This window comes from Manihot esculenta, chromosome 13 (assembly GCF_001659605.2).
Source record: "Manihot esculenta cultivar AM560-2 chromosome 13, M.esculenta_v8, whole genome shotgun sequence".
NCBI lineage: Eukaryota > Viridiplantae > Streptophyta > Magnoliopsida > Malpighiales > Euphorbiaceae > Manihot > Manihot esculenta.
The window spans coordinates 29126053-29140260 of NC_035173.2; the positions used below are offsets into that span (position 1 = coordinate 29126053).

Consider the following 14208-nt stretch of genomic DNA (forward strand, 5'->3'; position numbering starts at 1 on the left):
CAAACACTGAGGGCCCGTTGAACATCAAAAAGCGGCAACTGCGAGAGCTGCTTGGGTTGTATAACAGTAAGACACAGGACTTTGCGATCGTCGTCTGCCGTTTTTCTTGTTACTTTCTCCGTCGTTCTCTTCACTCTCTTCCGCTACATTGAGCACTGAGAAGAAGAGAGAGAAGACCATAATCTCACTTTTGCTTGAACTTCAACACACTTATCTCCGCGTTTCATGGACTCTATCTCTCGTGCTGCGATCGCCGGTCCCAAGTTCACTTCTCTGCCTCGCTCCACAGCCTACCTTCACTCCTATCGCTCCCATGGCTTATTCTTCCACAGTCCTCGCGTTTCCAGGCCGAATTTCTCTAGAATCGCCAACCGAAGTGGCGTCTTTGCGCAGATTAGGAAAGATACTCCCGCTATTGATTTCAGCGATCCTGATTGGAAAGTCAAGTACCAGAAGGATTTTGAACGGAGATTTAATATCCCTCATATCACTGATCTATTTCCTGAAGCTGAGCCCATTCCCTCTACTTTCTGTCTCAAGATGAGGTGCCTTTTTATTTTGTGTGTGTTTTTATTGATTAAGTTGCTAAATTATGTTGTTGAATCTTGCTTTATGCGATCTAAGCCTTATCCATTTTTCAAAAGCTTTTGTAATGAAACTGATTTCATCTGTTTTAGTGCCGCTCTCAAGTAGAAATATCTTCAATTTTGTTGCCTCTTTTGTTTTTTCAATATTTATTTTACAGGACTCCGGTGTTGGAGGATTTTGCGGGTGGTTATCCATCTGACGAGGAGTGGCATGGCTACATTAATAATAATGACAGAGTGCTTTTGAAGGTATATTTTTGTCCTCTCTTATAACTTTCCAAAACAAATTGCAATCAACAGGTTGCTTCAGGAAACACACACATACACACACACACACTAGTGGGAATCGTGCATTCTAGCTATAGTTGCCAACTAAAGTGGGTAAAAGTTAAAATTTTCTTTCTGGAAGAGAAGTTGTTCTCTTTCAATATCAGCAATTTTAGTTGTTATGACTCTCTTATAGGGGACTTAACATATTGATCATTTCACTTCATCTGGGGTCTATCAACAAAACTTTTGAATTTTTTCCTTGTTTGAATATTCTTTAGTGAATAATGCCAGAAACTGAATTCAATAATCACATCAACATAGTGTGCATTCCGCAATCAAAGTTGGTTAAAAATGAAGTATTTTAAACTTGATCATGCCTCCTCCCCCCAACCCCCCCCCCCCCCCCCAAAAAAAAAAAAAAAAAGAAGAAAAGAAAAAGGGAAAAAGGGCTGCGTAGTTTATTATACATCTTTTTAGATAAATACTTCATTTTTAGACAGGTTATGATTTGTGTTCCTTTTGTTCTTTTACCTATATGTTTCAGGTCATTCGTTACTCCTCTCCAACATCTGCTGGAGCTGAGTGCATTGATCCTGGTTGTACTTGGGCTGAACAATGGTAATTATGAGTATCAACTTTATGTACAAATTCGCTAATAGATAATGCAAGCATTTGCAGGCAGCAAGTGCAAATTACTTTTACAATATTGGATAAGTAAATCATGTTCTAAAAGAATTATAGTTGCTATAGTCACAAGTATTGGTTGCATTCTTTGGTCAATGAAAGATTAGTTTTCCTTTTAAACTCATCATATTTTGTGATAGAAATGATGCTTAAATTTTCATAGGGTTCATCGTGCTGGCCCTCGGGAGAAAATATACTTCAAACCAGAAGAAGTAAAGGCAGCAATTGTAACTTGTGGTGGGTTATGCCCCGGTCTTAATGATGTCATCAGACAGGTCAGGATCATTTAGTTCCCAATCCGTGTGTAATATTCATCTACATGAATCCTTCATCTTCATCTTGTAAACCATCACATTTCTAGTACTCCCTGATGCTGTGGAATTAATGCCAGAAATTCAAATTTCATGAAATTTGATTGTCTTTCTTTCATACATAAATCAAAATTTGCATGCAAGTGTGTGCATGTGAAAGTCATGTGATTTATCAAATGGTTGAAGTTTCTTTTTAATCATATATGCTTATATTTTATAACTTTGGCAGATTGTCATCACACTTGAAATATATGGTGTCAAAAAGATAGTGGGAATTCCTTTTGGTTATCGAGGATTTTCTGACAATGACTTGAGTGAAATGCCGGTAATTTCCTCTTTTCTTTCCTGGTAATATTTGTCAAAGATCAATTAATATATGAATAATTTCCCTTTCCTGTCCTGGTAATCTTTTAGACTTTTTAATTTAACATTTACATTTAATTGTACTTAGATTTCACCCCTTTTTTCATCAGCTATCAAGGAAAGTGGTTCAAAATGTTCATCTTTCTGGTGGAAGCTTGTTAGGTGTTTCACGTGGAGGGCCTAGTGTTAGTGACATGGTGGATAGTATGGAGGTGCTTAATTACTTTTGTTTTTGCATAAGTTTCTAGTTTCAAAATGCTTCATTGTGTTAGGCTTTAATGTTCTGACATCCTTTTGCTTGATAATGCCAGGAAAGAGGAATCAACATGCTTTTTGTGTTAGGTGGGAATGGTACGCATGCTGGAGCTAATGCGATACACAATGAGGTATTTGAGCCTATACTACATAATGCTACACTTAATTGCCGTCATGTTTGTTAATATGACCTATAGAAACTCATAATACACATTAATAGGCCAACTGGTAATTTAAAAAGAAAATAAAGTCCTAAACTTCACTTGCCTGTTTAGTTTTGGCCAAATCCAAAAACTTTATTATTTTATCAACTCGGGTAATTGCGGTCTTTTCAGTGTGAGAATGGGTAATGTACAAATGGAAATTATGTATCAGCTCAATCAGCAAAATTATTTCCTTCTTTGGAGAATTTTGCAATGCTGATAAATGAGATATTTTCATTTTTTCTTTGCACTCTGTGTCAAGGTTTTCAAATCTGGCTCGAAATTGGTCATTGAACCAGTCAAGGTAAAAGGTGGAGGATGTAAGTCTTTTAACTAGAGTCAAACTGGGGGTTCAACTCGTATACTATTAAACTAAATACTATAAATATGTGATGTAATAAATAATCTTTTACAAATTAGTAGTTATGTATTAAATTATATTAAAATTAATAACTTTATTTAATTTTTTTAACTAAGTTATTAAATAATATTAAAAAATAAATAAAAAGTACATTAATCTTTTTAAATTATTTGAGTATTTTATTAAAGTAAAATTGTTAATGTTTTATAATACTAGAAATAGTCAATCAGTTTTTTTTATTTATTATAAAAGTAAGAATAAAAAGAATTTTAATATATACGCATGAGTATGTGCATGTGTATATGTATATAAGAAGTTACGAACCCTTAGGTGAAAGGGTGTCAAGCCTCCATCTATTGTTTGAATACATGTTTTTCTTTATGAAGGTAATGAACTGGTTTACCCCCTTTGAAGTTTGAACTGGATTGATTTATCAAGTTACTTGGCTGGTCGGATGGCCAGTTTTCGTATAACAATGGTTTTCAACAGAAACCGAACCAGTCACCTGTCCAGTTCTCATTGAATCGCTTTGACGGCAATGCCTGTCCGATTCTAACAACTATGACTATGGGTAATGCAATGTCTCCATCTATACATTGCAGCACTTCATTAAATTGGAGAAAGTTATTACCAATGGTAGAATTTCTGGCCTCAGCTGAAAAATTAAGTATATTACACAAAATTGATTAAGGGTTTAAATTGTGTTTTTTTATTAGTTCCTTTTTTTAATAAAAATTATTTCTCATATTTTCTTTCTTTTCTTGTTCTTCTTGGAAGTTCTAGTTCAAAATTTTTTTCAATAATAAATACAAGGGTGAAAATTTATATGGGTGAATCTTTGGTTTTGTGCTTCTAGGAGTATGCTTTCTTTATTTCCATGTTTGAATGAAACAAACAAGAGGGTGTATTCATAGTTCTTTAGGTTATTACATCAGCAGGGATCTTATTAGGTCTCCACTTGCAAGACACTTTTCAACATTGTTTCTTAGAATTATAAGTGCTTGCTCTGTAGTCTTTACCATTCTTTTCTGATTTTAAAACCTCTGAAATTCTGATTTTAGTGCTGTAAACGAAGGTTGAGAGTGGCTGTGGTTGGCGTTCCAAAAACTATAGACAATGATATTTTGCTGATGGACAAAACGTTTGGTTTCGACACTGCTGTTGAAGAGGCTCAACGAGCTATAAATTCAGCATACATTGAGGTACAAAATTGGTTTCACTTATTACTTTGGCTATACAAACATTGCAATATTACATTTATTTCACTGATCTTTATTTCTATATATAATCTCATTCCTGGTATTCAAAGATACATGTTTGACTGATCTTTTTTCCTCAACTTTGTTATAGGCACATAGTGCTTATCATGGTATTGGAGTTGTGAAATTGATGGGTCGTAGCAGTGGATTTATAGCCATGCATGCTGCCCTAGCTAGTGGACAAGTTGACATATGTTTGATTCCAGAGGTATTTATACTTGATGATAATTAAATATCCAATGTTTTGGGCCTGCATGAATTCAATCAGTATGTATACTTTTTGAAGGTACCATTTCATTTGCATGGGCCTCATGGTGTTTTGAGGCATTTGAAGTACCTAATTGAGACAAAGGGATCAGCTGTGGTTTGTGTAGCGGAGGGAGCTGGACAGGTGTGTTGCCTCTGACATTGACTATTTTGCTCCTTTTGACTAGTCATTCATCTCGTTTGGATGTTACCATTGCTCGTTGTTTTTAACTACATTTTCTTTTGCTTAAAGAAGGTACTAGTATTCACTAAATTTATTTACATCAAGTTACATACAACTTCACGAAAACAAAATCAACAACATGATATAGATTGTAAATTTTAATGACCATACAAAACAGCAAACAGATTCAACCACAATCAAACTAATGCTCTGATGATAATTCTTAATTCTTGACAATCAAACATCAAATTGAGAGATAGAAATAGATTATAGGACTTATTTTTCTTAGAGATTTTAATAATATCTTAGAATTTTAAACTTATTATACACTGAAAAGCATGATACTGTTGTTTTGTGATGCAGAATTTTCTTGAGAAAACTAATGCTACTGATGCATCTGGAAACATTGTATTTGGAGATATTGGGGTACACATTCAACAAGAGGTTAGTGATTGTATATTCAAGTGAACCAGATTTACATGAATGAATGTTTATGAAATAATTTTAACTTGTCTGGCATGACAAGTAAAGAGCTACATTGAATATCAAACTTTTTCTGTACTCATGAACTACATTTAGTCTAGTTAGCAGTTTCACCTGCCACATTATGAGAATTTTTCAACCTGCCATTTGTGACTTTAACTGTTTAAGATTTCAAATGTCTTCCCGTTCCCCCTTTCATTTCATTTGATATACATTTTTTATTAAGCTATCATAATTATTTATACATATTATGTACCCTCAATCCCCATTTTTCAAAGTTGGTTATCTTCTCTTGCTCTTCCATGGTGATTATTTTTGCACTTTTTCTTAAAGTAAGCAATATATGTTTATTTTAAAAAAACTAATCCTTGGATTTAACATGAGTCAGTTTTATGTGATCTTTTGCCTCCAAGCCTGTCATTTGTGTTCCCTACGGACATAATGCTAACTGTTTTCTCTTTAGGGGGTACCGTTGCAAATCATTTATCCAATAAGTTACTTCATTGTATTTTATTATGTGACTGCAAACCTATGTTCTGTGATCTTCAGTAATTGAACTACATGGATCAAATAGCATGCATGCTTCTTATCACAGAAAAGTCACTTGCCAAGTAGAGAACAAGTGAATCCTTCCAGTATTATGGAATTAGAGAGACCTAGCATCTTTGAGTTTGCTTTTACCCTCTCCTGTCAGAATACAGACCCCAATATCAATAGTTGCTTAGTTGTTGGTTTTGCTATCTTAGAGTGCACCTTTTTTCTTTTGAAGTGGAAGAGGGGGACTTTGGATGAGGAAGTTATAGAGATGCTAGCAACCAAATTTATCCATAGATGACTATAATTTTTGAGCCTTACACTTATAAAGTTTAAGTTCCTGCATCTGTGGTTGGTTTTTGATTGACCTGCTATGACACCAATTTTAATTAATTATTTTGTCAGACAAAAAAGTATTTTAAGGAGATTGGCATTCATTCTGATGTGAAGTATATTGATCCTACGTACATGATCCGTGCATGTCGTGCAAATGCATCAGATGGAATCTTGTGTGCTGTGCTTGGACAAAATGCTGTGAGTGTCCCCCCCTCTTTCTCTATGTAGTACATAATGTGCATGTAGTCTAATAATTTTAACATAAAGAATTATCTTGATCTCACCGATGCTCAATCTGTGTGGCTGAAATAGCCTGAGGTTGGTTGTCTTTTTTAGTTAGTTGAGAGAAGAATAAGGATTTTCTCTAGTGCATTATCAATTAACAACATATTCAAAGTATATGAGAGAAAGCATTATGTTTCCTTTTTTTTTTTGGACTAGTAAAGTTGCTGAATCTGTTTTCACTGCTGTTATATATTTGATAATTTCTTGGTACAAATGTATATGATTTACTTTGAAGTTTGAACTTAATATAATGAAGGAAAATGATCCAAATAACCAAGTTAATATAATGAAGGAAAATGATCCAAATAACCAAGTAACCAACCCAATTAGTTTGCACTAAGGTTGAATTGAATTTTATAATATGCTGTTTTTAACTTAACATAACTTTCTTAACAATCACATGAACTAAAGTTACTAAACGCTCATAAACAGATCACCGAGATCAGTGTCATATTGTTGAAATTTGTTCAGTAGAAGAGTCATGCTGATTCAGTTGAAAAAAAAAAATTATTTGAGCAATGAATTTAATAGAGTTTTGTTAGCGACCCTTGCCAATATACAAGAGATTCTTACATAGAAAAAGAAAAATATTGAAATGCAAGACCAAGTCAAAATCACTGATTTAGTTGAGAAAAACTAGCTCTGTATGTTATTACTATCCATGATATCCTACTTGTTAGTAGTGTTGTCTTCTTTGTGTTAACGGTGATGTTAATAGTACTATTAGTGGTTAATAGTGTTGTTAGTGGTTAATGGTGTTGTTAGTAGTGTTGTTAGTGGTTAACAGTATTGTTAGTAGTGCTGTTAGTGTTTTGCTATGTTTTTTGGAGGGTGATTATAGAAAGAGATCATCTTTTCACTTTAAATTTAAGTTTGGTTAAGATAATGATAAAGACATGGTTAATTTGTCAAAAATTGTCGAGTACTCAGCTCAAGAGATTTTCAAGTTCTCTCTTAACGAACTTGTACAACTTTTATCATAGGTCAAAAAAGAAACAACCACTTTTTTTTTCATTCATTAATCCATTAATTTCTTAACCTTATTCCATAACTCGATCAATTTTTTAAGGATCCTAACAAGTTTTCTCCTTTTAGTTAATTTTAATTAATTATATAAAAATGTAGAAAACATATTATACATTCTTTAATTTTAATTATTTTTAATTGTACGAAACATAGAAACACAGTTTTCCATTTTCAATTTTAGTTTTTCAATTTTGTTTAGTTATATGACAAATCAAAGATACCGGTTTTCATATTTTTGAAGTCATGTTGAGTATTAGCATACCTAAAAGCAAATTCTTTTGCAAAGTTACAATTTTTTTAATTATTTCTTAGAACTTGCAGCATGCAACACAACAGTAAGATTGTCAGCTTATGCATGAATTATCTCTGCGTGAATGCCTTTTATTCTGGTTTGTGAAATATTTTCACAAACCCCATGATTTGAGATTTATTTTTTTTCTTTTATGGTTTTACCATGATTGGCAAAAAGCCTTATCCTACTTCCTGCAATTTTTGTTTGAACACTATGTTCTTGGCTCACAAGTCACAAGAACACTCAAAAAGGAAAAGAATAAAACTCTAATTTCTACTAATTCTCAATTGTCAATAATAACGGCTGAAGCTAAATACATAAATTGCATAGGTATTAATAGGCTAACATCAGGAGCATCAAACTCAGATGATACTGAACTAATACTAACTAACAAATATTCTAAACCTAATGGAACCTTTTAAATAGTCCTAAATAATAGAAACCTAAACTTCCTAATTGTACTAGAAAATTTGAATTAAAGGTTTTAGTTTCACAATTAAAATTCTAATCAAAATAATTATTAAACTAATTTTATTTGATTATGCCATTCTCCCTCTGTTGGAGAAAACTCAGTCTTGAATTTTTGTAATGCTGAAAAATCAGGACTTAGTTTGGAGGACAAGCAACTCTATTTTCTTGGATAATTGTAAGAGTGAAATGATGAATTTGATTCTTTGATTTTCATCCTCAAAAGAATCAAAACATATAAAATCAATCACAAGAATGTCGAAAGGGTTCTGCATTTCACTGAGCAGCAGAATTAGATGAATGTGCAATTTCCATTGCCTTCTCTCTGTCTTGTTCGTCTTTCCTTAGAATAGATTCCTCAAATTTTCTTGCTCATTTTCATTGGCTTCTTTCTCTAGAATAGGTTCCTCAACATTTCCAACTCAATCTTATCCTTTAAATTTCAACGTGTGAAGCGTGTGAAGTCTCATCAATAAAAAATTCAGATTCTTCAAATTGCACTTATTTCTTCGTTATGAAGTTCTTGGCTTGCCGGTTTGCTCCACCCGTCTGACCTTGATATGGCCTATATATATATAGATGGACAAAATATTTCCTTTTACTTGTATACAAATGTGGAGATATGCTTGTCATTCTTCTTTCCTCAAATTTCTAACTATTGTTATTCAAAGTTTAGTACATATCTAAAATTTAATAATGATAAATTAAAAAACGTAATTTTTAATAATTTATAAAATAATAATAAAAACAAGAAACAAGAAGAAATGGAATACACACCTCAATCACTTTTTTCCCCACATTGTAGCAAATTCACTTGCTCCATTTTCATTCCTTAAAAACAAATGCATGTGTCATTTTGAAAGTTTCATAGTAATTTAAAATGAGTCATGTTTTCATTCAAAAAATTCATGAATTTGGTTTAAATTTATCAAAGCACAATATCAGTTAAATAGATGAAGAGGTGAATTGCCCTGGAATGACAATTGGACTTCCAGAACTAAAAATAGAGACAGAATGAATTTTCAATATATATTGAACCTAGGAAATATACTATACTAAATTAATTGAAAGTCCTTATAATTCATTTTTCTTAGTAGGTTGCATTTTGGTTCTGAAAATATCATTCCCTGGCAGTTAGTATTGTTGTCTCTACTTAACTTAATTAATGCACTTTGGATTCTGAGCTTTTATGTTTGGAGCTAAAAAACAGAGAATTTATTCTATATCAAGAAAACCAAAGTAAAATAGGTTGAATTTACCAATGAGTTCAACGAAACTTAACAAATTTGTAGGAAAATGTCTCCACATCTCCTCCCCCTCTCTCTCTCTGTCTCTCTCGCTCACTTTCATTCCCTCTTGCTTCCATTTTTCTATCCATCCCATATTCATCTCTCTCTCCAACATCTCCCTTATCCTTTCTGTCTATCTTACTCCCTCCTCAGTCCTTATCCTACAACATTCTTCTTACTCTTGCCTTTTTTCTTCTAACATTTATTTCCCGCTAAATATTATTCTCTCATTTTTTCACCCTTTGTGATATATGTTTCTTTTTGCATATTTTGCTCTACTCTAATATTTTATTTCTTGATATTCGTTTTTCTTCTAATTTTTTTCTTTATTTGTCTAAACATTTCTCTCCTAAATTATTTTTTTTCCTTTTTTGTTTAGAAACATATTTCTTTCTAAATATAGCGTTTACATAAAGGTTATTGAGGAAATAATCGCAATTGATTATTTGTTTCAATTCATTTGTTCCTAATTGAGCACAAGCATTTATCTTCATCCCTGACCACATTATCTATGTGCTTCATACTTCAACGAGGCTTGTATACTTTCTGTAAATTTTTTTTCCCAAAGCACTTGTGTAGTTGACTCTGTTGTCTATTAAATTCTAATCAAAGTTTGTGTTTTCTATGAATATCTAATCAGAATTCGTGGTTCCTGACAGGTCCACGGTGCATTTGCTGGATATAGCGGAATTACAGTAGGCATATGCAACACTCACTATGTCTACTTTCCCATTCCTGAAGTTATTTCTTATCCCAGGGCAGTAGATCCCAACAGCCGCATGTGGCATCGTTGCTTGACTTCAACAGGCCAGCCGGACTTCATCTAATTGTTTACACTAATTTATGCAAAAGAACCAAGAAATCTAAGTTTTAAAGAAGTTCCATTAAAGGACAAAGTACCAGCTTTAGAGGATTAGCAGTTAGAGACTGTTCATTGCCGTAGGCTGTTGAAATAATAGAGAGGATGGGATGTCCTCCAGCTGAGAAAAATTTATTCATTGTATAGTATTTCTACTCAAGTTAATAAAATGTTATAGGAATAAGCCAAGCGATTTGTGCTTGATTTTTGAACTCTGATTGCAAGTGTATGTATACACAATAATTTTTGGCAGTTCATTGCAAAGTGAAGGAGAACCCCCATATTGTCTACTCTTGACTTTTAAGGATAGGTTTATGTCCTGGAAGTTTGTCATTTGTTATTGTTGAAGATCACCAGTTACAATATGCACACAGAGTCCCGTAGCATTTTGTACTGAAAGAAAGGAGACGCTACTATAACCTGCTAAAAGCAACTGTAAATTTGATGTGCTGACTCCAGTTCGATTTTGATTTGGGTTTACTTAAGAATCAGAACCAAATTGAAAAATAAATTTGATTGGGTACCATTTTCATTATAATTTTTCGGTTCAATTCAGAACCCTTAAAACCTGTGCACACCCCACTTGCTACAGAGCACAACTCGCTAGCCAATCCCTTTTACCACAATTACTCTGTGGCATAGTCGACGATCCATCCCTTAGAAGGAAACTTCCCATGTCCTTTCCCAGTCATCACACAATATTTTAGGTTACCAACAATTTGCTTCTTTTTCTTTGCATGTTCAAAATAAATTAGAAAAAACTTAAAATAGACCCATATAAATCATATCAGTTTTTAAGGAAAGGAACAAGAAGGAAAAAAAATCTCTCCAACTTTATTACAAAGACTAGAAGGTATATAAATAAAACAGGAGCCTCAACCTCATTAAAGAGGAAAACTAGTACACTGAAAATAGTGCATCAAGAAAATAAATTTTCTCAACTCAATAACTAATGTATCAAGGTGACATTGTATCCAATTATAGCATCCATTTGATCCATCGAGTAAGTCTTAGCCAAGCAATACCCACGAGCAAGCCGAAACATTCCCGTGCCACCTACGACAGGCATTTCCCTCACTTCACTCATCACCGGATTTCGGCCAATTACACTAAATGAGCTGCCATTGTAAGGTCCACTAATGAACCCATATGTTAGTGTCATAAGAAGGCTAAACTCAGTTTCTTTAGATGACATGGCATATATCCCTTGTGCACGTCCTAACACTGTAGAATTCGGATTGGGTGTGGCTGTGAGTGGATTATCCATGATGAAAATGGATCCAAACATAGCTTCAATTGGGTTTGTTCCAGTGAAATTGGACCGGCCTGCAACCCGGACTGCAGTCGGGTTTGGACCACCGACAACGTCATGCATGTAGAACTGCATACGTGTGATCTTCATCTTGGCTTCTATGTGATTGAAGGAGAGCACAAGTAGTGCAAAGAGAAGCACAAGCTTGCTTGCTAGAGTCATGGCTAATACAACAAGAGAAAGGAAATGCAAGTTCATTACAAGAGGGTACATGAATATATAGAAGAGGGTGTGGGTGTTGGTTGGAACTTTCTTTGGTAGATATTCAAAGCAAGAAAGAGAAATGTTTGATTTCCCATTTAGATACGTATCCAATGGTTTTGGAAACTTTTGCCACTCGTCAAAGTTCCAACGGTTGAATGTTCATTTGGTTGAAGATTAGCACCTAATGTGCGGCCCATGTTGTGATTAAATTACTAGTAATCAACAAATTTCTAAGTCTTTTATTTTGACGATAGAAAAGTGCATTATTGACTAAAGTTTCTTGAAAGATTTTCTTTAAAGAGAATGCTTCTTCTCTATTCTTCTTTCAAAGTTTCAGACTGCAGAATTTGGTAAACAATAAGGCTTTGGAAAATTAACAAGTCCATGTAGAGAACCCATCTTTCACACCAAAAAAAAAAAAAAAAAATCACCCATCTTAAAAAAAATTAAAAATAAAAATAAGCTAATATATATATATATTAGAAAAATTAAAGATGTAGGAGCTTCTCTTCCATGAAACTTTCTAGAGATCAAAGCAAACGAAATCGCTGAATTAAGACGCCGACATTGCTAGAATTGTTAATTTTCTCTTTCAATTATTTCATTTTGATTTACCCTTGTGATTATTACATCCACACCATTTTCGTGAGCTTTATTTTCAAATTTAACAGGCACCAATTTCACAATCTTAATTATAAAATACATATATATTTAATAGAAAATGAAATAAATTTTATAGACTCATCATGACCTTGCATCAAATACATAATTTTTGTCTTAGTGCTATTATTTTAATCTTCATAAATAATAAGAAAGAAAAGAAGTCAAAATTAAAGCAATGTAGTTAATCATTGTCCCTTAATCTTTATATAAGTAATTTTGTTGATGATATAAGATACATAATATTTAAAATATTTTAAAATTGACATTACAAAGCTTTTCAAAGTGTTGATTCAAAAAAAAAAGCTTTTCAAAGTGTATCACGTATTTTTAAAATTTTTTCTATGAGAGGTAAGATAAAAACAAATTCAAAAGATATCATTACCCCGTATATTGAATCAACACTTCTATGTTAGGCTAAAGTGGTTCCTTCATCAATACTATTGACTAGAATTGCACAAGTTGTGCTAAATATTTTTATCAAGCTAGACAAATTTCAAATGAGAGCTCCAACATATATTTCCAAGTCGGTATAAAATACCTATTTGATTTAATCCTTTGCCTTAGTTGGCTATGTTTATCTCATTTTACATCAAACATATAAGCTAACTTAAATGCTTGAGACTTTTATAACTCATCATGTCATGTACACGAAGCACCTACAATATTAACAGTCACAGACAACTTATTAAATAATTGACAAATATAAATAACTTCTTTAGATAATACAACTAGAGTCTATTATAAACGATGAGTAAAATAATGAACATAATATGATAAGGACATTCATTAGAAATAAAAGCTTATTATCCCTTCCATTCACCATCCATATTGCATACACAATCATAATATTGCTCAGGAATATCTGCATATCAAGATTGTAATTTGAAAGAACATGGAATAACTCTTGCTTTAAAGTTGATGTTATTTTGTCTCAAATATAAATTAGTCTAAAAAACCGTTTACAAACAAAGCTATCTTTATTGACAAACCTTAATACTATAACCATTTTCTTAAATTTTGCCTCACCTCTAGATTCATCAACAATTATGCAAAACTTTGCATCACTAATTTCTTGTAATATCTAGCTAAACTCTAGTGTTGGAATTTCAACTTTTCGACGGAATCTTCATTGGAATCCAAAATTTTGGGATTGAAAACTTTAGAGGGGTAACATGAGTTTTTATAAAATGAATTTGAAGCTTATGACGTGTTTAAAAAAGAAAAAGAAAGAAAAGTTTTAGAAAAGTTTTAAGGTTCGGCTACCAAATTTTCAAGTTCGGCCGCCAAAGGTGGCTTCTTCAGCTACCTATAAAAGGGGCTCTGCTTGAAAAGAAGAGAATTTTTTCTCCATTTCGAGTAGAGGTAAGTCCTTTGCCCCTCTTCTTCAAAAATCCTCCTTGTAAACAATTTTCTCATGAGTTTCATCTTTTGTTTTGAAGAATCGAGTTTATTTTTTGAGTTTTAGCTTTTGAGATCTTCGGAGCTCATTCCTCCTTTCTCGAAATCTCTTCTTTGTTGCTGTGTTGGTGTTTCCTCCAAGAGATAAGTTATAATCCTTACCTCTCTTCTGTTGTTGGAGTTTTTAAAAGAGGCATAAGTGTTTCTATGATTTGAGGATGCATTCAAGATCGTTTTTATGTTTTAGAGTTTAAGTTTCTAGTTTTGATAATGGATGATTTTCTTGTATTGTTAATGCATGATGAAGTTTAGGTAAACTTTAAGTGTTCCTTATAT

The 14208-nt window shown here is 32.8% G+C and overlaps 2 protein-coding genes across 3 annotated transcripts; one reads left to right on the forward strand and one right to left on the reverse strand.

The window, feature by feature from the left end:
- LOC110630167 (ATP-dependent 6-phosphofructokinase 5, chloroplastic) lies at window positions 1-10583 on the forward strand. 2 transcript variants are annotated; one of them, XM_021777517.2, is made up of 13 exons: window positions 1-545; window positions 746-836; window positions 1402-1475; window positions 1705-1816; window positions 2082-2177; window positions 2326-2427; window positions 2527-2601; window positions 4096-4236; window positions 4385-4501; window positions 4580-4684; window positions 5087-5167; window positions 6146-6274; window positions 10096-10583. In XM_021777517.2, the coding sequence occupies exons 1-13, from the start codon at window positions 226-228 to the stop codon at window positions 10261-10263; spliced, it is 1611 nt and encodes a 536-aa protein (XP_021633209.1). In that variant the 5' UTR covers window positions 1-225; the 3' UTR covers window positions 10264-10583. The 2 variants fall into 2 exon arrangements, with proteins under 2 accessions (XP_021633209.1, XP_043805757.1); XM_043949822.1 differs by lacking the exon at window positions 6146-6274.
- Window positions 10584-11063: 480 nt separating this feature from the next.
- Window positions 11064-11835, reverse strand: LOC110630169 (dirigent protein 23). The gene has a single exon (XM_021777518.2). It carries the CDS (start codon window positions 11818-11820, stop codon window positions 11245-11247), a length of 576 nt encoding a protein of 191 aa, XP_021633210.2. The 5' UTR covers window positions 11821-11835; the 3' UTR covers window positions 11064-11244.
- Window positions 11836-14208: the final 2373 nt, after the last annotated feature.